The sequence below is a fragment of the Pagrus major genome, chromosome 19, assembly GCF_040436345.1.
Source record: "Pagrus major chromosome 19, Pma_NU_1.0".
In the NCBI taxonomy this organism is placed as follows: Eukaryota; Metazoa; Chordata; class Actinopteri; order Spariformes; family Sparidae; genus Pagrus; species Pagrus major.
The window spans coordinates 15,169,011-15,196,790 of NC_133233.1; the positions used below are offsets into that span (position 1 = coordinate 15,169,011).

Genomic DNA, 27,780 nt, shown 5'->3' on the forward strand with positions numbered 1-27,780 from the left:
ACTCTCAGTGACCAATCATAATAATGCATATGCCAGCTGATTGGCCAGTTCACCGCTCCCTGTAAGCTAACCACAAGCTCAAGTAGTTTGTATTTAATCTACTGTGTTGTGTGATTTCACTGCCACCTGGTAGACATTTTACTGTCGGACTTATACAGCTGTAGTTGTTTCTTTATTATCCCATCTTGTATTCCAGTAGGCAATCCAGACAATGGCAACATATGGCAATGTTGAATTTAGAGGATTCTTGCATCAGTGTGATGTGATTTATTTCACTGGTTGAGCCAAACACACATTCTTCCATCTGGTTATGTTTATCTGTAAAAGTGTCTAAACAGAATTAACAGAACATCTCTAGTATCAAGTCAGCGTCACCGTATGAAGTTAAATATATTGTGAGATGATTGTCGCCATATTGTCCACCAGAGGCAGAAATATACACACACAATGTCAGAAGAACTGAAGTGGAATCAAGTCCACACAGTAAAAATACTCCATTATGAGTAAAGGTGTTAACGGCAAAATGTAATTAAATATAATTAAAAAGTATGTCAAAGTATGTTAAAGTGCAAGCAACATTTTCATATCATAGCTCGTCAGGGCAGTGGTGTACTCAGGATGTTTGAGGGGCAGGGGCGAAAAAATAAAAAAGCCATCAACTTTATGTTGTGGGGCACCATCGCGTAGAAAGTCATGATTAGAGGGCACTTCAACACGTTTTGTACATTGGATGGGCACCCTTGAGGGCACTGTATCATGTTTTATCTACCTTAGGGGCACCCTCTCGGATGTTTTTCTAAACATGGGGCACCAGGGGGAGCTAATTGCCATAAACCTAGCACCAGGTTTAAAAAGCAGTCCATTGATCTAGCATTGCACTGCTATAACACTGATAGACTCCTTATGGACGGTTTACAAACAAATGATCACAATCAGTACAGTGGAACCAGAGATTATGTTTTTTTTTATTCCAGGCATTTGTCTTCCTTTTCAAAACCTGGCGCCTACATTACCCACAATGCAACTACCCACTGAGTGACACCACTAGAGGCAGTTAATCAGATTTAATGCAGCTTCCTCTAAAGCCCGAAAGGCTTTATACTACTTTTCACATATGTAAAAGTACTCCCTAAGACATTTTAATGTGTAACATTAGTGGAGTTAGCCTTTAAAAAGTAGCATTAAATAGAAATACTTAAGCACCAAGTGCAGTTCCTGAGTAAATGTCTTTCTTTATGTCCACCATTGCAGAATATCATTAAAGAATCACTCATACAAGTACTACCCATTAGTATCCATGATCTTTTAGAAAAGTATGTGAAGGGTAAAAGTATTTTAAAACCACTTTCAGTTTCTAAATGTTCCAAAAGGTACTTATGTGCCACCGATATGTGACTTTAATGGATGGCTCTATTTAGCTCCCTCTCTCTCTCCGTCTGTATGTCTCTCATCCTCTGTCTTTATCTCTCACTCTCTCCCCTCTCACACACAACACTGGCACCGGGTACTAAAGCAGCTTGCCAGTGGTATGGCAGAGCTGGGGACTATTTGACAGTGTTACCGCTGTGATGTATGGCTGTTTTCATCCCAGCACTCGTCCCAAGTGAATAATAACACACCAAATTAGAGTGACTTATCTCTATCTGTCTCCCATCCTGTCTGGGCCTTTGCCAGCATTTCCTGACTCATATTGGCTCTCTGTGTGTGTTCTTCTCATTTTCTCCCCGTGCCGTTTCCCTCTTTCTCATCCTTTTCCTTTCATGCGGCACATGCCAAAAATCTGGCACAGTTTGCGTACTCGTAACCAGCAGAGGGAGCCCACCCCCTTGCATCGCCTCTGCACACCACAGGGCGAGACCAGACGTTATAAAGAGCAGGATCCACACTAATCTCCTGCGAAATTAATTTCAAGACATTCTGTAATAAAAGTGCCCTTTTGCCCGCACAGAACCGTTCACAGTCACTGCTGAAAGCATAAATTAACTCCTAAATGAGTGGCTGATGAAAATAGTCTGGGTGTCTGTGCAGAGGGAGGCTCAGAGAGCAGAGAGGCTTCTGCAGTGAAGTGCTGGAAGCAACACATGGTTTGAAATGAATTTTCTTTCAAATTAAATAACCATTATAGATCTTTGTTTCGCGTGTTTTTTTTTTTTTTTGCTCTATATGAGTGCAGTCTTGCTATTTATGGGAGATATGTTTTCCTTTCGCAAAAGCGGTCTCTTTTCAGCACTCACACCTGCAGTCATACAATCTCTCACTCGGTCTTATTTGAAATATCACTGTCACGTTTCAGTGCTATAACTTCACTTCCCTATAATCATTGTCTACATGGAGGATTAAGATATACTGTCTGATACTAATTACTCCTCCCTTCACTGGTTACCAGAGACATATACTGCAGAATAGTTATATTCACGATTTTATTTGTTTTTAAAGCACAACGTGGACTGATGCCAGCTCACATCACTGATCTCCTTAGTCCCTATTCTACATCCAGACCCTGCAGATCCTCAAAGCCCAAAGGAGTCTTTTTTCCAAATCTTCTCCCAGAATGTGTAACAGTTTTTTTTCCTTTGCTTCCCCTTTCATTATCACTTTAAAATCCTGTACTTAACTTGAATATTTCCATTTCCTGCTACTTTATACTCCACTACATTTTGGAGGCAAATATTGTTCTTTTTACTCCACTACATTTATTTGAAAATAAGTTACTAGTTGCCTTGCAGATTGAATGCTGCATCAGAGCCAAAGCATTTTAAAATGAATCTATTTTATTGGCAATCAGACAATAAATAAATAAATAAATAAAAAATGTGTGGGTAATCGTGTAAACCCATTGTCTACAGTATATAGCCTATATAAATATATGTACAGTATTATTTACTTTTACGTGTAGGTAACTATTTATTCACCTCTTTATTGTCATGTAACTAAATGATCCATCAATAATCCACCCATCCATCCATCCATCCAGTGCTGCTTCTTATCTTAGTGTATGTTGCTGTACAATGGTGCAATCTAATATCCCCACAGTATTCTTTTTAAAAGCAACCAAGATAACAAGTACTCAGAGATGATGCAATCTGATCTAAGACTCAGCAGAGATCCATATGTTAACAGACGTTATCAAACTGTGTTGTTCTCAAATGCTTTCATGCATACAGTAAAGGAGCTTTGCGAGAAACGAGAACTGATGTGTGTAGTGGAGCCAGAGCAAATTTCCATCTGCAGCCCCAGAGACGGGTATCTGTTGATGAAGCGGAACAATGCTGACAGCTGAGATGTCACACAAGCACATTTATCACCTAGGACATAATTGCTTCTCGGGTAAAGATAGGCTTCACTTTCTTATGCTTCAAATTTGTAAACTTACGCTGGAGCTCTGCATAGCAGGAGTGCGTCCATGTGTGTGTGTGTGTGTGTGTGTGTGTGTGTGTGTGTGTGTGTGTGTGAGTCTGGAAACGGAGCGAGATCAGTCGTATCGGCAGGTGTGAACGCAGCAAAGACAATAAAGGTGGATGTTTGCGTTTGGGAACATTGCTCCCCCCATTGGAGTGTCTCGGTGGGAGTCAGCAGCTGTGAATGGTTGTATGAAAGCTGCTGGTCCCACTGGGAACCAGCAGCTGTGAACAAACATATAAAGGCTCAGCAAGGGAGCGCTTATTGTAGAAAGTGCTCTATAAGCTGCAAATCCTGCTGGTGCACCTGTAACGGAGTACACACGCTGACTTGTAGTGGGTACACAATGACTTCCCTTCACCTGAGGAGGGGAATGATATAACTTGTAACACTTCACCTTACATCGACCCTTCTGACAACTGCACCTTCCAATCTTATCTTTAAAATCAATCATTTATATAAATAGTGAATGTCCACTGACCAATGCTTGGTGATCTTTCTGTGTTTCTCTGTTCAGTTTAAAACACGAAGACGATGTTTTATTGGTTAAGTCAAGAGAAATTTTGATTCACTGAGGCCTGTCTACTACTCACTACAGATTCCTAGAATTGGTACGCTGAACATATATTGGTAGTTGTGGGGTCGTTTGAGGTGGAGTTTTCATTGAAAAGTGTAATGATGTTAATGTTCTGAGTTGAGTCACTGAAATACTTTACTTTCAGTTTTTAGTAATGTATAAATGTTGTGTAATCATTTGTTCTGCTATTTGTGCCTCAACAACAACTTTTCTTACATAATAAAATCAACAGTGAAATTAAAGTGACAGAATGCATAAAATCATTCAATACCAGAGCTGCAATGATAGCAGAATAATCTTTCAAGCTTCTTAAATGAAGGATTTTCTGCTTTGTAATCTGTGACAGCAAATTAAGAGTTTATGCCCTTTAAAATATCAGCCCCGTAAAAAAAATTGTATCGGTTACACATCGATATCGATTAAAGTTATAGCCAAAAAGTGGATCTGATAAAAACGAATCGCTTTGAACGACTGCTCACTCCGATACAGTAGATGGCAGCATGCTCCTCTAAAACTGGTTTTCATTTTGTCAACAAATACAAAAACAGAAGAAGCTCAGCAAAGTCACGCTCATGACATCCAACTGCTGCACCTGGGTGGAGCCACGTCATGTGTCAAACAATAATAAATCCTCCGTTTTTGCTCACTACATCCGAGCCTTCCTCGCCCTCAGGTGTGCGCAAACTATAGTTTAAGACCTTTTTTTTAAAAATACATTTGGTTAACTTATTGGTATTACCCATAAGGGGTGGGTAAAGCATCAGTTATCGCCATTTGCTGGAGAAAATCTGTCTTGTCTTATGGTTTTGGACTGTGATCAGCATTTTTCACCATTTTGACATTTTATAGACTAAACAACAAATCACTGTTTTTCAATTGTGAAAATATTTGACATATTAATCAACAATGAAAATAGTTGTTTGCTGCAATATAAATATGACATTTTAATGTCATTTAACATGTTTAAAATATAGTTTTAAAATACTTGAACAGGACGAAATGCAATTACACTTACTACAGTACACATACACTGCAGTATGACCATGTTCTTCTTTAAACAACTGCCTTACTCCACTGTTACCAGTGTAGCATAGTGTGTTTTACCTTCTGAAGCGTCTTCCAACAAGCTGCTCTGCACTAGAACGGAGTTCAGACTGCACACTACACTGACTTACTTCTGCTGCGTGTGCTTCCTGTCCTCCACCTGTATATACGTTCACTGTTGACAGGCGCTGGTGCAGTGCTGCTGAGCTGTGCTGGATGCTGCTCTAAAGGCTGAGGTCTGGCTGGGGATCGCCTCAGTGACTTAGGCAGAAGTGTTGCCCCGGCAACAGCACATCCTGGCCTTACAAAAGGGACACTGACTTCACAACACAAACAACTCCGCCGCCACTGCTGTCCTCCGCCTGCTCTGTGGAAGCTAGCCACTTTTTCTGTTCTTATACAAACCAATTAAGCCGTGTTGTAGATATCTGAGGTGTGATGACTGATCCTTGAGTAGGTGGGGGTAGTTTGTGTCATTCAATCAAGCAACCGTGCAGCCCAAAGGAAAATTCAGACACATTTTGTGTTCTTCTCAATAACTTTGGCACAGATATGACACACTGTGGCGTTAATAGAGCATTCTGAAAAGAGACGTCTGGCACGAAAAGCACCGCTTTGAAATTTCAGTGGAGCTGTAAGACAAATCCAGTGAATAATTTTAACATAATTCTTGTATTGAATCATGTTATAATGCATTTTTTTGTGCAGGCCTTTCCTTCTTCAAGACCGGATAATGCAGATGCAACGTTCAGTAATGCCGTGTGTGCGCGCAGCTCTTTGCCAGTGACATTGACATACTGTATACTCACAAGCCTCAGACCCTCTTCAGTCACCACACTAGTACAAAGAAAGAATGCCCTCTGCAACCCCTGTCAAACTACAAGCTCCATCGGTGAGAAGCACGTGAATGAGAAAGTGTGTGTGTGTGTGTGTGTGTCTGAAGGAAAACGGGTAGATGTCAACATACTATAGCTCATCCTTTGTCTACCTTTTCTATTAAGAACAGCGCTGCAGTGCTGAGCTAAAATCCACCAATACTGTCATATTCACATTCACCCACAGGCTAATATTCCCCATAATAGAAATCATATTACTCGCTTTCCTGCTTGCTTCTGTTTAAATGGTCATAAAACTAAATGGAAACCTCTGACAGCACCTTTCCTACAAACGACATACGATACAACGTGCCATAAAAGCGGTCAATGTTCCTCCGTCTTCCTTTAATGGCCGCCACTAAAGACGAGACCTGTTTTATTTTGGCGTCAATGACGCTGTCACGGAGCGGTGGTCTGATTAATAAAGCTAATCAGTTTCCCTCAGTAGGTGGGTCATTTTGCAGTAAACATCTTTTTTATGAAGACCAGCACATGTGTATGAGGGCAGATATCCGCCACGTCTTACGCTCTTGGTAGGTCGTGAAGAGGATGCGGAAGCGGCTCTTGCGGCTGGCCTCGTCCGCCCACATGCGGATGACGCCCAGTGTGGAAACCAGCATGATGTCGTTGGCCACCGTGGAGCAGTACTTGCTCTTTAGGTCTTCCACCGAACTGAGACGAGACAGGATGAGATAAGAACACAAGGATTGTTATCAAGTGACACGGCTATTTGCTGCGCATTTCAATAATCCACATTATTAAGGAGAGGCTCAGAGCAGCCATGGTGGCTCATATTTTTTGGGGGCTTGTTATCGTGTGATCACAACTTTATATTCTGGTTATGTCAAGATAACAGATTGTTGAGGAGCTCATATTTCCTTGTAAGCCTATTATAGTTAGTGATTCAATTATATCCATATCTCAAGATATCAAATATTGGAATATTATATTATTGTACTAAGATTAAAAAACAAGTTTGTTTTGCGAGTGAGTTACCGCTAAAATTGTTGTATGGCTGTTCTATTAAAGGATTATTTTGATATTCTTGCCAACAGCTTGCCAAAAAGATCGATATCTGTCTGATATGTGACTGTACTATATGAAGCTATAGATAGTTGTAGCTTAGCATCACTGGAAACATACGAAACAGTTTGTCCTGTAAGTAAACACTTACTTGAAAGGAAAAGGAGATGATTAAGCCATGATCACACAATAAAGGGCCTAAAAGGAATGAGCTGAGAACTATGACCCCTTTGAGCCTCTGTATGATTTATCAAAACAAAAGACAAAGATGAAACATGTCAAAGAATCACACCTGCCACCATCATACACTGCTACAAAGTTTCTCTTGCATTCATTGGAATTGGCCATCTCGTAGTCGAGAAATCGCAGGTAGATCTGTCCAATGCGAGGAGGCAGAGAGGAGGAAATACAAAGAGAACAAGCAGAGATCAAATGAGGAAATTTGAAAGACATGACAGCAGAAAAAAGGTGAACAAAATAGAACAGAGAGGGGTGACAGGAAAGATTTTAGATCCCTCCTATGGCCTGTGCATCTTACTCATTATCCCGGTGCCTGATATAGCGGCTCTGTAATGAAATAAGACTGACAGACTGCAGCTTGTACAAAGTCATTACATACGCATATCAAATGAGGACTCAGAGACAGACAGAGTCTATTAGCTTTAGACTCATTATCCATATCTGTTAAGATAAGACATTACACAAAACCTACAACCTTGTTAAAGTTTAAGGAGACCTTGGACATTTTGCCACAAGCTAAGAGAAAATGTCATCCACTTACAGCTCTTTTCACTGTCTTCACCAATGGACTCCAAACATACACAGTATACGACAAACTCTTTTCAAACCATGACAGATTAAAACAGTATATAAACTTTTTTTATCATTCGTCAGTAAAAAAAGCCTCATTGAGTCAAATATCAACCTTGCTATCCACCTTGACTCCTCACAACAGCCGTTCTAGGCGAAACTAACACTTCCTGAGTGCCTGCGCATCATTGTCTGTCACTCATTCATCAGGCCGAGATCGCCCAATCACAGCCTTGGTTCTGGTCGGCTGCGCACAGCACCCCGCCATCATTACGGTTAATGAGTGGACCGCTCCCGAACTGTGACAGGGAAATGTGACGCTTTAAATGCCCAAAGACGAAAGGCGCAGATGGAGCGGGATAATGGACCTCACAATGTCAACTTGGCTTCAACAACATGACAAGTGAAACGGATCGGAGGGGGTAACAGGCTCGCCAATTCCCCCCAGGTTCTCGTACTGGTGTCAATAATCTTCCGTCTAATAAAAATCTGTCATATTCATCCACTCTGTTGGATATATTGGCTTTGTCACATGAATCAGAGTGTTTTTTTCGTCTTCCATGCTGTGATACTGGAAGGAAATACTGCTCAATGTCATTGCTAGCCTCACAATGCAAAGATGGATGGATGTATATATACAGTAGTGTGCGTAGAGAGGGTGTGGCCTTCCTAAAATTAATTTGTCACACTGACTGTATGGACTTGTATTGATATTAATGTCTTAATCCCTGCAGGGAGGGCTGGAAGATGGAAGGCAATTTCTCAGCAGACATCAATGCAGAGCGCTGTTGTGGTCTCTTCAATATTGCATGGATTTCCAATACAGCACCTTTTAATGAGATCAAAAGATTGAGATGGTGGATGCAAAATTTGGTTTCCAGACAGAGTGGATGACACAGTGATTAGGTCAGTGATCTGAGAGGAACAACACGTGACACTGGAGGAAGTAACACACGAAAAACTAAAAGAACAAAGTGATTCTCATGAGTGGAGGATGTTCAAAATTGGCTGCACTCCACGCGGCATGTTGCCAAAGAAGTCTGCTTCAACGTGTTTTTGTTAAGGTTATAGTCAAGGTTAAGATTACGGGTAGGGGCTCTCGGCCAACTTTAGCTATATTTGTTTTAGAGTTCAAGAGGTCAATAATGGGAAAAGTACCTGTAAGCATGTTAATAATTAGGTCACAGGCCCAGTCATTCTGCCATCAGTTACAGTAGCAGCCAAATTATACAGGAAGTTTCCCACCCACAGCACAAAGTATGCAGTTAAAGCAGCAGTCTGTTACCAGTAATAGTTAATTCAACCAGGGGGCACTTATTAAAAATCATATAACATTATAACTTGTCACCTGAGACACACCACCCACGCAAACGCCATTGCAGACCAAGAACACCCACTCAAAGCAAGGCCACTCCCTGATGGCAGTGGCCCTTCCGGCAGGACAGTGCACCCGAATATGAGCTCTGCATTGACATCAGCTATGAGTTGCACTTGTTGCAGACTCCTTATACAGTTTCACAAGAAGGTAATAGTAATTATTGTTGTAAAAAAAAAAAAGATAATAATAATTAGGACTCTCATGCTCATTCCTGCAGGTGTAATATTCTTTCTTAATCCCTCATGTTACAGCTACAGTTTATGGGTTTGTAATCCACAGATCTATTTTCCTGGATGAGTTAAATAGAACAGTACAGAGAGATTAACCTTGACGATAAGCATCAGAGATCTACCACTGTTTCTAAAAAATCCAACTACTGTCGTTCTGCTGCCGGCAGTGTGAACCGTAAAACCTGAAAAACTAAAGCAGGACGGACGGAGATGTTGCCCTCTGGACATGGCTGCCATTGTGAGTGCTGATAGTTGCAAGCTAAACTTGAAAGAACCAAGAACCAGAAGCTTTTTCAATTATTGTTATTTGGTGGAGAGGGGCAACACAGTGATAAAAGAGAAAAGCCTTCACACTATGCTGCCACATGCACCCTTTTATGCTGTAAAAGATGACAGCCTAGATCAGAAATGTATCGTTTTTACCACGTGAAATGGTGTCGATGGGACGAGAATCGTTTGCATCCTGCTGTTTAGGCATGGAAATATAATGTAATAACTGCTACTTCTTCATACCTGTGAAATTTTTGCTCAACCTTTACATTCACTAAAATGCTGTCTGCTAGATTTGACTGTAAAGGCCTCATTTCCTGGCCCAACGTATTCATAAATCAAAGCTTCTCGGTTGTTTTTTCTACAGCAACTCCTCTAACTGACCAATGATGAAGAAAAATCCGAGTGCAGATGGCATCACGCAGCCAAACGACGGCAATGAATCAGATAGATACAATCATCAATTTGCAGGACGAGAGATTGGCTCCAGCAGGAAAAACAGGCTGCCTCGCCATTGATTCTGCAGCGCCCAATAACGACGCAGAATCCATCAGCGATCGGGGGCACGAATATGTCCTCGCTGTGTTTCGCGCCGTTCATTACAGTCAGAATGAATGTCCATATTGTGGCCATTATGTTCATGAAAAGATACCGGAGGTGTCAGACAGTGCAGGCAGGTGTGCTGGGAAGCAGACACAAATGATGTCTGAGGGAAATAACTGTGATGAGTCAATGCGAGAATGTGAAAGATATATTCCTCCACAACTAACCGCTGTCAGCTGAATTCAGACAAGAAGAAGAAACTGTGAGAAAAACACAGACTGCGACTGATGAGAGTTATTTTGTTAAACCTATTATCCAATTTTGTCATTAAAACACAGATTATCTCTTTATCCTAAAAGGTGATTTTGTGCTGCGCGTTGATGTTTTAGTAGAAGCTAATTAAAGGTGCATTATGTAGTTTTGGGGAAGAAATTTCAATCGGAAGAGAAAGATCTTCAATGGCTGATTTCTTTTCTTAAACAAACTAAATAGACAAACTCTCTTCTTTTTCATGACTGAATAAACTGAATAAACAAACACAGTTTCATACTGTTTTGCTTTGTTTACATGTGGCAGACCCTGCCACCTCTCTTGCTTCAAACAGTGTTCTTTTACTCTGAGAACAGCTTGTTTATTCAGTTATGGAAAAATTATGAGTTTGTATTATCACCTCATTAATATTGTAAATATTAAAACTCTGAGTTTGAATTTTGTCTCCAAAACTACATAGTGCCCCTTTAATTTGTTTGTTTTTTAGGTATTTTTCTGAGAAATCTATTTATAGGAGGAGCTAAAATGAAAACTGACTCATTGGGGCTGTAAAGCAATCACATTATGGCATTAATATTGGTGCAGTGCTGTCACTTCTGGCAACAACACATGATCATTATTGCTTACCTGCACGTATCTTTCAGTCACTCTCCCCTTTCCTTACCTTTCAGGCCATTCCTCTCTCCACCATCTGCCATCTCACCCCTAAACTTCATCCCTATACATTCAGATCTCCGATAAAATGCATTATTAAGTATATCTTTGCCTTTTCCTCTCCTTTCCCATTTTTCCTCCTCCTCTGTCCCCCTCTCCTCCCGTCTCTCTGGAGTGCTCCGGTGCAGTCTAATTAGAGCCTCCGGTATAGGATGTCATTATCTCTGTGCTGTTTTCTGGCACAGTGGGTACAGTGCAGTACTGTATCAGCATAGGGAAATGAAAGCCCTACCCTGCACGCAGCACAACCTCACGCGTGCACAAAACACAGCGATGGGGCTGGGGCTTCACTGCGGTAGCATATGAGCATGCATGTGTGTGTGTTTTGGAAAGAGAGAGGAAGTGAGGAACAGAGTGATACGGTACGTTTTATATATTTTATGTGTAACCGAGTGTGAACAGTTGCTGATGGAAGTGAGAGCTCCAGGACTGTGTGCGACTAATGATAGATTTGTGCCAAAAATTTTATTTGCCGACTTGTCCATCAGTGCCAATGACTGTCAGCCTTTGGCCCATGACTTGCCTTGTGAGACACTCCTGCAGGGCGAAATATGACACTGATCCAGAGCAGGTAAAATACATCATACTGCCGGGCTCACCTACTCTGTCACCCTTTCATGCACATACACGCACACGCGGAGGCACGTATGCAACACACACAGAACTGACGTTTTTTGTCGTCTTTGGTTGTGTACAGCCACAACTTCCTGGCAGTCTCACGCAGCTCCACTAAGAGCGATTTGACTGTAACAGCCAGGGTCCACTCTAATACCTGCTTCAACGCTCCACTTATTGTAAGGCTCCACATGAGTGCTTATGGTGAAAAGAATGGCTATAGGTGGGTGACGCAGTCTTATAGCTCCTATGGCCTTCAGGCCTTAAAGCAGCTGAATCTAAAGGACATTTCTGAAGGGAAACAAGGGCGCAGGCAAGAAATATGCGACCCAAAGGATATGTCAGATAAGAGCCGAGCAACTGCTGCGGCCATGAATCACAGTCACAGTGTTATCATATCATACGGTATAAAAAACCTGCGTGAAAAACTACTATCAACCAAATCAGAGTTTTCATCAGGGATGGAACGAAGCTTAATAGCTTCCCTAATGTGGACTGTATGTCTTTGAAAAGATCTCCGCGGTGGCCTCAGAAAGGGAAGGATAACATCTTGTATCATTAACAGGCGTTGAATTAGTGAAACAAATAGTGACACGGTTAAGCTGACATTGTAGCTGCCTTATCTCACTCCTGGGAGTAACAGGAGAATGCACACATTCTCTGAACTGAATCCCACTGATACAAAGCTATACGGAAATTCACCATTTTATATGTATGGACTTGATATTTATATATTATATAAAATATGTTTTTAAATGTAGAAGTCAAACGTAATATTAAAGTCCCCATCTACTTCAGTTTGTTAGGAGAATGCTGCAGTGCTGTTTTGCTGTGAAACTTAGTGGAGGACAAAACTTCAACCAGTTTTAGGTGAACTGCTCCTTTAAATAAGCTTTTTGAGCATCCTTTAGTCATCAAAACATAAATTGCAGGTCTATTTTCCTCACCATTCACAATTACAGTATTATAAATATAGCCAATCCCTTTAAATCCTCTAAACGCAGGCTTCATAAGAGCTTCTGTCCTTGAATCAACTGTTCTAACCATAAAAGTCAATGTAAAAATGTTGCCTTTTTCTATTAAATAACACCCTGCAAAAGCACCCAGCAGAGGGCCGACACTATTTCTGCAGTAGATTTACTGCAGTCAAGGACTGGACTGTGTATGTGCCTATATGATCGAGCCCTATGGACTCATAGCAGAAGTTATAGCATTTGTAAAACGTGGCCTTTCCCTGCACTGCTGCTCTACCCTCGGGAAACTTTTAATCCTGTAGCATTAATGCAGCGCAGGTAACTGGCAGATAAGGAAGCATGTCTGCTGCGTGTTAGGTGATGTGGTAAAAGTGTGCACGTGCGTGTGTGTGTGGACGTGACTCAGTGTATGTGTATGCACGCAGGGCAGCGTGGCGAACACTGGCAGAGAAAACAAACACCGGCTGTAGCAGGCCTCAGGGTCAAACTGCATGGCAACGCTATTTCATCAGCAGTAAGGCTCCTTCCCTCTCTCTGTCTGTCCGGTTTACCCCCACTCCCCTCCCTCCCTCTCTATCTCTATCTCCTTCCATCCCTCTCTTCCTCTTGGCAACAGCTTGCTGATTAAAAAAATGGGCCTGACCCCAAATAAACCCTTCTGCCTATCTGTCTGACCCTAGCAGGGGAACAAGTCCCCCCGCAGCCACGAACACTCACATTGGGACACTGCTGACAGCTGCAGACAAACCCACATGTAATATCAAAGCTTCCTGATGCAACCTCTGATCTCACTGCATGAATGAAGACGGCAAATTAATATATCTCAATAGAATCTCGAAGCCGGAATGAAGACACGCAGTATTTGTCTTGCAGCATCTGTTTTTCCCGTTGATTTGTTGTCTGATGTAACTGTGTTATTCTGTCATCGAGCCAGCTGACGGGGACACAATTTCATTACCATTTCATTTTATGTGACATTTCAAAAATTTGGCAGTAAATCTAATTCGCAGTTGGATGGGAGCGTAGCTTATGTCACACTAACCTTGGAGCGCGGCGGAGCGCGGATGTACCATTTACAGTCGACGGCCTCGGCGGCGCCAGCCTTCCCGTCTCTGGTGATCTGATGGGACTCAACGATACCTTCTGGACCAACCAAGTCATACTGACAGGCTGAAACACACGCATATGCATAAACACACACAAACATGCACTCCTATATACACATGTGCGGCTCAAGCACGCACACATGGACTCACAAAGACCACTAGAGGACAAAAAATATACACTGATCATCTCGCTACAGTGCAATGTGCTGCTGGGAAACCTTGGGTTCCGGCAACCATGTGGAAGTCACCAACCCCAAACACTTGCAGACCAAGTCAACCCTGCACTCAGCGAACACAACTGCACTCCTCGATGGCAGTGGCCACTCTAGGAGGACAATGTGCCCCGCCACACCACAAAAACTGCTCAAGAATGTCCCAAGGAACATGACAAAGAACTCAAGGCATCAATCTGGCCTCCAAATTCCCCATATCCCAATCCAATTCGAGCAGCCATGGGACGTACTGGAACAAGTCTGATCCAGGGAGGCCCTGGTGCCAGACACCACAGGGCACCCCCAGAGGCCCTAAGTCCATGTCTCAACTGGTCAGAGCCAAATCCGATCCATGTTATACCCTCCATGGATTGGACTTGTTCCAGCGCATCCCACGGATGCTCGATCGGATTGGGATCTGGGGAATTTAGAGGTCGATTTGACGCCTTGCGCTCTTTGTCATGTTCCTCAGTACATTCCTAAGCCCGTATTCATCACGTAGCAGGGCGCACTGTCCTGCCGGAAGGGCCACTGCCATCAGGGAGTGCCCTTGTTTCGAGGGGGTGTTCTTGGTCTGCAATGGTGTATGGGTGGGTGGTGTGTCTCAGGTTACATCCACATGAATGCCAGAACTCAAGGTTTCCCAGCAGAACATTGCATTGTAACAAGATTATTAATGTTATTTGCTTCACCTGTCAGTGGTTTTAATGTTGCAGCCGATCAGTATACATAACCGGAGGAACCACAGAATGCTTTGTTGATATTAAAAGAGCAGTGAGAGAGTGTGAATGTGTAAACAAGTGAGGCAGAAAGGTAGAGAGGAGGAATCAGAGGCAGAAAGACAGAGAGAGTGAGTATACCTACAGGGCAGAGGTGGGGGTACTCCCATGTCTGCAAAGTCCGGATCTGAGGAGAGAGCAGAAGAAGAGGGGAAGGGGTGGGGGCGTTCATTTTTAATACATGATTACAAAATCAGGATCCTCACAAAGGCAAAAACAAGCAGGTGTAACAAAGTACTGAGGAGCTTCCTGCAGAGAAAACTACTACTGCTGCCACTTCGCAAATTATTTTGGCATCCTTCAGTGCTTCACTAGCCTACGCTCTTTTCTTTGCAGCTCTAAAGAACAAAGCTGCCGCCATGTTAGCTGTCCTTCATGTCATCTACAGAGGTAGTGGGTCCTCTTAAACAGCCATGTTGCCACAATGTTTCTACAGTAGTCTGAACAGACAAACCAAACACTGACTATAGAGAGTGCATTTTGTGTTTTTCACATTTTTAATGGCCGACGTAAGAGAGGGTGAGACAAGGGTGTTCAGTCTGTTTTAATCTGCAACCGCACCACTAGATGTCACTAAATCCTACACACTGGACCTTTACTGGAGTGATTAAACCTTATGTTTCTTAGTTTCATTGCAGGGTCTGTCCTTCAACCATATGTAAAAAGAAGTACAGCGCATTGAAAAACACAAAGTTACAACTGTGATGCTAAACAGATGAAGAGAACGAGCTCACCACAGCTCCCCACTCCTCTGAAATTATATAATGCCTTCATTAGAGCTATAGGCTATTCATCAAAATATGGAATCAACCAAATTTACTGGCAATTACGGCTTTTGCAAGCAAATTTAGAGGATCAAGGTCAAACTCTAGTGCAGTTCTCCCAGGCTTTCATTCGACATGATAATCGGTAGAATATGCAGCTGTATTTTAAAGCAACTTTGACAGTAATTTGGTTTAATTAGGTTTAGTATAGTATAACCAGCTACATTTTCTTAGACAAAGTAGCTGTGGAAACGGTCCATACCATCGGTATGGTTTGAAACCAAGACAGCTGCTGTTTTCTGGGGGAATAACAGCCAGGCCAATTAAAGGCGCATTACAAAAGGTCACTGTCATGTCACTGTTAACTTGTACAAAAAATCACCGTAAGAATACAACTGATCTTTTTTTTTTTTTTTTTGGACTGACCTGACCTAGTAAATATGAGTGAAAACTCCTCTGAGCTCACCAAATATGTTGAAGTCTTATCTTTGTTCCCTTTTGTAGTGTCAGAACAAAACAGAACTGAAGCTTAACAGAGATAAATGGAAGAACAGAAACATTAGAAATGGCCTTAAGAAAGGTTACAGAAATTTCCGGCGGACCACTGGGGGATGTGAATCTAATCCTTAACCAAACTTTTACACGCTGTGAATAAAAACTTGAACAAAGCCGAGCTGAGGCCGTACATTTTGTCAGCCAAATTAGATAAGGGAAGCGTCTGGTAAAAGTTTTGAAAGTCAGCTTGAAACGAAAAGGATTTTGAACACTTTTTCTTTTTTTTTTTTCTGGTATAATGTTGCAATAAATTACATCAACAGGCGCGGCCTCGCTGAGGTGTGTTACCTTGTCTTGCTAGTGAAACATCACAGTCTCGTCTGTTATCCCCCAAAGATTCAATATCGCTGCTCAGATGACTTCACACAAGACAGAAATTGACTCTTGAACATTTTCTACCGTTCTTTCACGTCATCATTTCTGTGTGTGTGTGTGTGTGCTGTGCGGAGACCTTTGTGTGTTCTACCCACCAAACTCCAGGAGAAAAATACTCACTTATACAACGACAAAAGAAATCATTTAATTTTTAAGAACCTGCCTTTCACGTATTCAAAACTTATTCTGAATAGCTGTGTCTCAGTGTTCAATACAATCAAAGCAAATAATGATGAAAACCATTAAACTAGTCACAGGATAATCGTTGTCGGACTAATTGCGGAGCTCAAATTTCACCATGACGACGTGGCATGTCACCTTGTCGCCGTGCTATGACACGTGGCATTGTGCTTGAAATCAAAAACTCCTCAGTGTTAAATGCATTCCTGCTGATTCTATTTTATTCCAGCCTATAGTGACGGGGCAGTTTTGCTTTCAAAGATATGCTGTTAGCTGTGAGCTCAAGGCTGCATTCATTTGAGGACAGAGCCTGCGGAAATAAGGGCTTCACATTAAATCTGATTGTCCCTCTGCAAATCGAGACATGGCTACCACTGACTGAGCTCAGTGTGGAAAATGAGGTCTGATTGCGCAGCGTGAACACCTTGCCTAAATGTCACAGTTTTTCTTGTCTGTATGTATGCTCTAATTTTTCTGTCTAGACATGAGTCAGCGCTCTGGTGTTTGTGAGCTGGACCCGAGGAGCAGGTCCTGTATATACCTGACAACGCTTGCACGCCTGATGACAGAACACCAGATGAAAAAAAAAAAAAAGAAAGTGAATGAAATGGCTGGTGAGGGAGGATGAGCATTCATTGTGTTTGATGATGACACTCGCTGCATAAAACATATAATCAAAGGGGAGAGATCCTTGGCACGATTTCAGCTGGGCTGTTGTGGGGATTCAGAGGAGCTGAACTTCCCCTTATGGTGAAAAGAAGAAGAGCCCGTTGAATACCTGTGTGCAAATCTAGCGAGGCTGCAGAAAACCCTCTCTCTCCTCGGCGCTTTCAATACCAACTGGGACGTGGTAAAAGATTCATGTGAACAGAAAAGCAGTCAAGAGAGGTGCTTAGAGTCTACTCAAGGGCTTCTCGCTACAATCCCTTCCTGATTAATTGCTTCTTTCAACTAAGATTCAAAGGATCTGATCTATAAAAAGCTGAATGGGGAATACCATGCAGTTTACACGTGGCTCCTTTGGCCTTGGATAGTTAGGTGTGATTGAGCAACTATTTTTTTTATTTGTTATTTGCTTGTACAGTACAAACAAATCCACCCACATGGCTGCTCTCAATCTGAAGAGGTGGCAAGTTTTAACACAGAAAGTGATTGTGTTTTCTTTCAATAGCACAACACAGACTGTTACTCCACTGAGAGTCTTTCTCCGATTCTGCCCTCCAGCTCACTGCTTAATAAATGTGCCATTGTACAAAGGCATGAGACAGCAAAAACACCACCGCTAATTATGTTCATGATTAATCAGATAAAGGAGACATAAATACTCATTTTCAGGTTCAAAATTCTATTCTGGGTTACTACTAGAATAGGTTTACATGCTTTAGTGCTCAAAAAACACATCAGTTTTCTCATACTGTTCAGTGCTGCAGCACTGTAATCCCCCTCTGTCTGAAACGCTCTGTTTTAGCTCCTGTCTCTTTAAGGCCCCCCCCCCCCTCCTGAATACCCAGTCTGCTCGGAATGGTCAGCTCACACACGCCTGAGCCAGAGCTGCAAACAACAATGTAGCAGCTGTGCTAAATCAATTCTTACTGACATTTTCTGTTTTATATAGTCTATGGTGGAAACGAGGGAAAGAGCTAGTCTGACACTCCTTGAGTGTTTCTTTATGCTAGGCTAAGCTAACCATCTTCTGGCTCTAGCCTCATATGTAACCAACAGACAAGAGCGTGGTATCAATCTTCCCCTCTAACTCTCAGCAATTAAGTGAATAAACACATTTCCCAAAATGTCAGACTATTCCCGAGCCTCCTCCATGTTGCCTTCCACTGGATGCATAGGTGTGTGTGTCGAGCAGGTGGGCAGGTGGGGAAGCAGACAGGGACGAGGGATGAGAAAATCAAAGTGGAAGACAGTTAATGAAACGGTGACCTTCAGGTCATGTGTGCTGGTTGTGTCAGAGATTTATTATTGGGCTTTGGCATCACTTAACCCACCACGATCACAAGGCCAAGCAACCTCAGGAGGAATGGATGCATGATGTCCGCACAAACACACACACGCACAAACACTTTTGATAAAGGCTATCCTTAACATGGCAACGAGGTCCCACTAAGAGGCTGCTATGCCTATAAATGCCTCTCGAGTGACCCTTGACCTTTTTAGACTCCGGCTTCTGAATTTCAATCAGGTCGGCTTCCATCCCCGCCGTCATCAATCACCTCCTCTCCTTCGCTGCTCTACCTGATTAATCGATTCAATCAATTGCGCGGATTGATAAAATGATTGATGAACTATACAAAGTACGTGTACTCTTTCCACAGCCCGTGGCTTTAACCTTGTTATTTATGAGCCGGATGCCTCGGCTCAGTCGCACCTATGTGATATTTGATTGCAGGAAACTTCAAAAGCATCACGGTGTGTTGCTGCGTCGAATATTAAACATCATAATAAACACCCCCGTGTGGACATGTGGGATATGTGCAGTCTGTGCTGCCATTGTATGCTCACTGCAGCTCCTCTTTAGTGCTCAGTCTCTCCACTGCATTGTACAAATGCCTCCGCCTGAGTGAGCTGAATTCAGAGCACATCCACACATGGCCACACCCTCTTCCTTCCTCTCTTCATAAAGCTCGTCTAAGTGTGTAATCTTCTGGGGCTTACTGTATTTACCCTTTGCAACACAGAAAATGCTCACTTTAAAGCCCAGGACTTTAAGTTGCCCCACAGCACTGCGCATATTGAGCTCCTCAAAGAGAGAAAAAAAGGCTGTCATCTTCCTACAACAGTTAATCCTGACATAAAAAATACACTCACACCATTGTACAGTACTTATGCACCTCCATGTGAAAGCATCGCCAGCCAAAGCAGAGATTTACAGAGATAAAGCTGAATGTACGGACGTGTAAATGCTCCAGGAAGCGAGCATGAGCAGCCTGCAAATACCAGCTCAATACAGAATTATAAGGACGTACACACATGAAACACACAACTGTCAGGGGATTGTAAATTCCTGGTAACTTCCTATTGCTCTTCATAATACAGGCACAGCACTATGTTTTATTAATGAAACACAACACGTCTCATTTCATCTCATTTGCAGCTGAACATCAGGCTCCGTCGCCGCACCTCCCCTCAGTATTAGCCGCTGAGCCCGATGTATGTAAAGCACCCTATGAATGAGGCTCGTGGTTATCACCATGTGGCAAGAGGACACAAACAAACACACGAGCAGCCCCACACACAAAAACTCACTTTCCCAGTGGCCTCATTTCCTCTCAGCTGCTCAGCGGTGACATTTAAATAAGCATCTGATTAATAATCTCTGCTAAAGTGGTTGATCAAGCTAATGAATGGCTGCCATTAATCACACCAGGCGCAGCTGTGGATGGATGGAGCTGAGGAGACAGACGGAAGAAGAGGCAGAGAGATGGAGATCGAGGAGGAGGAGGAAAGATTTTCCACACTTTGATTACTTCCAGCCCTTTCAATCACGACTAAAGAACAATTTTGGCAGAGGTGATTGTCTCTGTCATACTTTCACAGTTTCCTGTATTGAGTGCGTGTCCGCAGTTTTCAATCTCACCCAGCTCTCCCAAAACAAACCTACATGTTACATACGCCAAACATTGCCTGAGCAAACAAAAGGCCATTGTGAAAACCCCCATTTTTTAGATCAAACGCTGCTATAAAGATTAGCTATATAGCTAATACCCATTCTACAGGGCTTTGTTGACCCAATGGATGACAGCCCGACTATACAGGACGGTGACTGTGAAAGGAGGGGGCAACAGGATCTGTTGGGGACTGATAGGATTCACCACACCCTGGGTGTCATGGCCAGTGAGCTGGGTCCGTGCCCCGAACAGCGATTAGCAGCGATGTGTACCCCAACGCCACAGCTACACACCAACGATCCCGCTAAGAACTGTACTGGACTGCAGAGGGAAATACAGGAAGAAAAGGAGTGTGTCTTGTGACATGAATCGCAAATTTTCTGTTATTTATCCAGGGAGGCTTAACTCACTGCCTCACATTCATACAGGCATTAATACAGCCTGCCCTTGACCTGTATTGAATGCAGTGAGGACCTGCGAAACCTCAGTGGAAAAAAGCTACAGACTAATCCCCACTCCTATCTCAACCACCAATAGTTAGAGTGTCCTTGAGCAAGGCACTTAACCCCAATACTGTACGTTCCAGTGGAGGTGTTCAGTGTCCAGACGTATCAGCTTAAATAAACGTCTGAGCTCAGAGGACGGACAGTCGCAGCCTTTCAGAGGCATATAGATTACAAGAACTGTGTGATCTCTGCCCTTGTGTGTGAACCAATGATTCATGTGATACATTATTGATCTCCATAAAAGAAGCAGCTGTAGAGCAGCTCCTGATGTGGACAGGGATACAGTGTCTTGCTCAAGGACAACTCAGCAGAGCGAGCACGTGACTCTCAGGGTCATCTCGTTCATCTTCAGCTTCATCAACACCACGCACTGTGCTTCAGATCGGTTCATTTGTATTGATCTTACACTGGATGCTATTTAACAGTATTCATAGATAGAAGTGTCAATGCCTAGTTCAGTTCAGGCATGTTTACATTACTACTACTAGAAAAGGGGCCAAAATTAGCGTGTCCACCCGAGTGTTGTTTCCATCACAGCTGATCAGAGCTGGACCCATTCACACTGAAGACAAAAGCCAGATGTTAGTGGGTTTTTTACCTGCTGTGAAGGATCATGAGCTGGAAATAATTTCAACTTCAACTTAAATAACTTTTAATTAACTATTTTAACTATCTGCCCATTACTTTCCACAATCAGTTTTTAACCATATATGCCCTATATGTGCCTCATACAGTATATACAGTATGGTTACAGTATACTGTAGACACATAAATATCTCTAAATATGGGATACTATATGTATGACACACATACAGTATGTTGCCCATATAGTGTTACATACATAAATGCCCCATAAATGAAAATACTATTTAAAATGATTTTATGTATGTTTCTGAATGGACTTATATAGGCTTCTATATGTCCACATAATGATAACAGACATATATGCCACATATATCTCAAAAGTATATATATTACCTTTTTCAAAAATGTAGGTTCACATATAAGTACAACTGACACTGATTGCCACCAAAATCGGTGCCCTTTTTTATATGTGTTAAAGCAACATTATGTAGGAATTGGCATATACTGTACAACACAAACATATAAGCAACATAGGTTTTATATATTTCACTCGTAATGTGCAACTGAGTTATGTAAAATCTTTGTAGAACGCATGTGTTAAAGTGTAGGTTCATTCAAATATATGCCAAATATATTAAACTGAAACATGAATGAGATGAATGAATAGATTTATTGTTATAACATACGATATATGTGCATATATTAATATATTCAATTATGTATATGGACATATACAGCCTTCAAACATGTGGCATATAAGTGATTCCAGCATATAAACATAAATAACATACAGTATGACATACTTTACATATATTAGATATCTGTATAGATACAATACATTGTATTTTAAAAATACACTGCTGTTTGTTTTGTTCATTTACTTTCTTAATTAGTTTTGATTGCACTGACTAAAATGTCGCTCTGGTCTCCAGCCCATAGAGCACAGTCGCGTTGAAGGAGAACACCTCTTATTTGCTAATTAATCTGCTCATTTGTCCGTTCACCCATCTCTCTGTCCACACATCTGTCTATACTCTCTTCCTGTAACATTTTCTGCAGTTCGATTTTGAGTTTAGCTCATTCTGCAGCCGCCTGTACGCTCACACTGTATGTGTCACATCAAATAAAGTTGTCCATCAAGATTTTTGCTTTCAAAGGACAGCAGGGAATTCGGTCGCTGGGATGGAGTTTCACTTCATTTTGCAGCTTTATTCACAGTGATGGATTTGAGAAATCTGTTTATGGCTGCGTGTGTGCAGCTTTGTGTGTGTGTGTGTGTTCATAGTTGTGTTGTGTGTGTGTGTTCTTCCATCCTGTCTATTGGTCAAGCTGTTAACTGCTCCCCTCCTTCTCTCCTCTTTCCTTCCTCCCAGAAGGCCCCTGGGAAGCACTGACAAGGACACAAAGCTGAGCCTGAAACAGCACTTCTTCTCCAGCACCTTCAGAACAATATCCCCCATCCCATGTGGATGTGGTGGAACAAAATACTGCAGTGGTGTCTTGGTAGATGGGTACGCTGTGGAGCTTACTGTTTGAAACAGTGCACTAAGAAGACTGCCATATCTTTAGTATGTAAGGACTGCAATACCTGTACAGGTACCTCAAAATTATGCCTAAAGACATACTTGATTGAATGTATCAAGTTGTTTTCCACAACTTGTGATTCCAAAGACCAAAACACAGAGGAAGGACCAACTTGCTTATCAAAGTGAGCTTGAAATCACAGCACACGTTCAGTTAACAGCGGTCTGAGTGGCCCTGATCACCAACACTTGTGAAACCCTGTGATTCAGTGGCTGCCACATCTCCATCTGCGGATGCCTCTTCCTCTAGCTTGTGACTGTTGTTGGTGTTATATTTCATTTTTTGTTGGCTACTGTTACTAGTGTTTCATACCCCTCTACAAAGATCGCAAGTTATGGAAATGACAGCGAGGCAAGGGACTTTTTTCCCTTGAGTTTATCCATTAGACAGTGGTTCTCCACATCAAGGGTGATAGCCTAGACAGGCCACTCACTGACTGTAAGGAAGCACTACCTTAAAGGCATATGTGAAAAAGTAGTATATAAAGTCTTTACATGTGCAATATGCAACTTCTCCAGCTAGGGGGTTCTTATCAAAACAAAAGTCTGTCTGTAGCCCGCTACTCATTGCTGCTAGCCACTAAAGGCTACATTGGCCGGTACTTGCATAACACATCCGAGTCCTGAATTGCATTGTGGGTAATGGAGGCACCATATTTTTACAAGGAACAGGGATGTTTGGGATCATAAAGACATTATTGTTGGTTCTGCTGCATCGATTTTGCTACTTTCATTTTTGAACTGTCCATTCCGAGTCCGACACACATTACGGAAGTGCAGTGCTAAATCTGTGGAGTATCTTTTCACGCCATACGTTATATACCTTCATATACACACCACTACACCTCTGGTATGTACGGCTACATCTGATTTCAAGCAGATTTGTGTAAATGAGTGTGAAGCTTTGTCAATGGAGAGAAAAAACTTTTTTTGTGTGTAGGCTAACTGTGTAAACTCGGGTGTGTGTGTGTGTGTGTGTGTGTGTGAGATGCATTGATGGCTCACGCAGGAACCCATTCCTGATGGAGCAGTTAGTTGTCCCCAGGCATCACAGGTGTTTCTATCTAAGTGATGCCCCAATGACAGACACATTCCATCCAGGTTCCATTTGGGCAACCATGCAATAAATCAACACAACATCGCCTCTCTGCCACTCATTACTGCACACAGACTGTCTGCAAGGCACAGAGAGAAAAGACACACAATGACATAAAGGGACAGAGCCAGGACAGTTCTGCTGATCTGCAAACAATGCCCCCCCCCCCAAGAAAGGTAATTTGAGAGTCTGATTGCTTTCTTGAGATAGTGTTTCATTTCACTGTCATGGAATTATGAGAGGTAGCCGACTCCTGTTTCAATTTTCACTGCCGCTCTGCATCTGTTCCTGAGGGCCCAGGGGAGAATCAATGGCTCACAGACTTCTCTATGCCAACAACAGGCTACAATTTGACCCAGTGGGGTTATAAACCGCAGCCAAACACACTTTAGCTAGTGGCCAATACAAACACAAGTGGATTTAAGGGAATGCAGAACAAACAGCTTGCCGCGTGAGTGCACTAACAGTCATGGTAACATGGTTTAAGATGAGAAATTATGTGATTTTTGGGTGAAATTGCGTGTAATATTAGCCTTTAAAGAAACTGAATCAGTGAGCAGAAGGAAATTAAAAGAGAGTTCGGGGAAAAAGTAAATCTGGGGTTGTGTGAGAGCGATGGAGAGACTGACAGAAGCAGAGAGAGATTATGAGAGAGAGATTAGGAAACAGGAAGAGAGAGAGAGAGAGAAGGATGCAGATTGAGATTTTGGCCTCCAAGAGCCACAGTTTCTAACACTTCTCCATCACTAAAGTGATTGACATATTGTTGAAAAGAAGCGTAATAGGATTTACAGCTGCATTAAGAATATTACACCACCAGTGCAGCTGTGTAGCACAACAAGAGCTCTAAAGGGAGCTGGTCATTAGACCAGAGGCAGCACAAGCTATAAAACCCCACAGTTCTGGTAACAATCACAACTGTCAGCTGTGCTGGATACATTTCCAACATTCATGTTCCCTTTGAGAACATAATCCCGACAACACATGAGCGACTACAACAGCTACTTCTAATATGTGTTTCCAGAAACAAGGCTGGCAGAATGGAGTGCAGTTAACTTGTGCACAGAAGTGAGGCATTTAGAGAATGACACATTCACTTTGAGGAGAAATCTCAAGGGAGAGATTCTGAACATTGAGCACTTGAGAAAACAGCAAATGTTACCCAAAGCGACAGTATTTTGCTTCTGCGGCTCCAGAAGTTATGTCACCAGGGTATTCTGGACTGCTATTTTATTCATTTTTTACAAGAAAGCCTGCAAACAAACTTTTCTAACATGGGGTTAGAAAGATGTGAATGTGACAAGGCAGGGCTGCTTTCATGGAAAAGATCCTATCACACTGCATGGATCCAGGGCTTTTGGAGTTTTACCTATTAGCAAGACTTAAAGGCGCACTATGTAGTTTTGGAAAAGACACAAACAGAGAAAGGTTAAAATTTTGCAATGGCAAATTTGTCTTTTAATACACTTTTTTTTTTGCAAATAGGGGCAACGTTAGGAAGTGTATTTCACGTTTAAAGCTGATGTGGTGAACTTGTTGGCAGTTAGCTATTTTTGCGTCCGGCAGACACGGAGCAACATTTGAGGCTGTGATTCTGGCCACTTGATTGAGTCCAATATTCACTCACCTTTAAGTTCTCTGTTCAGCAGCTAATTGCTAACTTGTGTAGCGTAAAGTAGCTACGCACGCTATGAGAGCAGTGAAACTGAACAAAAACAGTAAAGTTGTTGGCCATGAAGCCAAGATGCAGCATCCTCAGAGGCAAAAAAAGAGTTCAATAATCATTTCAAAAGTCTAACATGCTATAATATATTACAAAATAACAGTCCCATCTTCTCTCCATTGAATTAGATGTGTGACTGGACATCTTATGGACTTTTTTCCCCTGAACAACTACTTTCTTTAAACACGTCAGGAGGATGCTGCTTTCTGCTATCACATGCGAGGACGCGCAGCCTCTTTTCAAACCCCAGACACCAGCCTCTCTGACCACGCAACATCCAAAAAGCTAACCAAGCCAAGTGAGCCCGTCATGGGAGATAAATGAAGTGAGGCTGCCGGACCCTGACTCGCACAAACCCACAAGCTTCGATCTCCTGTCTTCCTCACTCTGACCCCTGTCTGTTGGGAGACATCAGGTGTTAAATTGGCTGAATCAGAATGGAAATATTCAGTGTGGTGGGCTACCTGTGTTAGGTCTGAGTCTCTCCCCACTGAGCCCAGAGGATAATCCATGCAGGGCTGGAGTCTCTTCAACCAATGTTGGAAACAGCAGCTGTATGGGGACACAGAAGGCCATTTTTGACCCTCGTGTTAATTCATTCCATATTTGTTCAAACGGAACTGGATTAATTTCCTCTTTTACGTGCAGTATTTTTTTGTTCATGACAATAAACGATGGTCTGATCTGTTTGAATTGGATTCATTTCCTCTCTACAAAATCATAAGCTCATCATAAAAGTAATATACTGCACTCTTTGTGCCATTGTCTTCCTTGCTCTCACCCTCCCCGACTCTCTCTACGCAGTCTATTTCCAAAACACTTAAGCCTGCTAAATTTAGCCAACCCTGATTGTGCATTAAGGCCATAACAGGCAGAAAGTATTTATGCCAGTCAGCAAAGTATTCTTGGACACACCGCTCGACGGGGGTGACTGGCAGTGAACCGACAAATCTGGTGTCACAGCCACCGGAACGCTCATTTCATTGGATATTATTTGGAGAAGAAGAACATTCACTTTGTGTGCATCAAAGATTGTGTCAATTCTCCCAAAACGTCACATTAAGTATGAAATCGCATGAAATTGCCAGGTAAGTAATCACCCAGAGTGGTTAAACATAATGGTGGCAAATACCCAGGGCTGAGTGCTTTCCTTGCAGCATGGCATATTTTCAAGCTGTGGCCATTACATCCAAATAAGTAAATGCAATCAGCGGAGAAAGAGAGAGGGTGGTGGGGCTGTAGTCACATACTAATAGAAATTAAATTTCTATCTGCACACTGAAAACTGCATTTACACTTGCAACCTCAGGTTTTACTGTTCCAAACAACTCCCAGCAGAGCAGGCTAGAGGGTAATGGAGGGTGACCGCGGTGTTGGACTTCATTTCGCCAGCGATTTGGGAACAATGAAACAGCTGAAATGCCTGAACACTGAAATGAAATGGGGGGCTGCTTTAGAAATCCACACCCTTAAGTATTTCAATAGTTTGAACTCTTTATTATTTGCATTTTATGCTGTTAAATGAGTCAAACTGGTACTGACAAAATAAATAAATAAATAAAGAATCTGTCATCAAAGTTTTTGTGGAAGAAAAGATGAGGACATTTCCCTGCTGTCTCTTTCTTTACACATCCTGTGCCCCCGTAGGATCACAGCGACAGCGAGCGCTCAAGCGTGCATTCATCTTATTATAAATTCACTTTGGGTAATTGAGATTAATACCGCATGTGCTAAATATCCACTGAGAGTAACACAGAACCCAGTCCCTTGTTGAACATGCCTCCTTAAAGGATAAGTTTGCCCAAATGTGAAAATTCAGTCGTTATCTACTCGCCCCCCATGTCGATGAAAAGTCGGGTGAAGTTTCGTTGTCCGCAAAACATTTCTGGAGCTTCACAGCAAAACAGCATTCTCCAAAACAACTGAAGTAGATGGGGACTTGTTTTAAAATGTAAGGAAACGACTGAAAAGGAAACA

The 27,780-nt window shown here is 42.3% G+C and overlaps 1 protein-coding gene across 2 annotated transcripts in view; it reads right to left on the reverse strand.

Annotated features, from left to right (window-relative positions):
* The window catches only part of neto1l (neuropilin (NRP) and tolloid (TLL)-like 1, like), a 69,197-nt gene that overhangs the window by 8,114 nt on the left and 33,303 nt on the right, over positions 1 to 27,780 (reverse strand). For both annotated transcript variants that reach the window (XM_073488466.1, XM_073488465.1), the window contains exons 5-8: positions 14,905 to 14,946; positions 13,765 to 13,892; positions 7,211 to 7,293; positions 6,422 to 6,567 (exon numbers count right to left, since the gene is read on the reverse strand). In XM_073488466.1, coding sequence (XP_073344567.1) covers positions 6,422 to 6,567; positions 7,211 to 7,293; positions 13,765 to 13,892; positions 14,905 to 14,946 — 399 coding nt within the window. The remainder of the gene's footprint in view (positions 1 to 6,421; positions 6,568 to 7,210; positions 7,294 to 13,764; positions 13,893 to 14,904; positions 14,947 to 27,780) is intronic.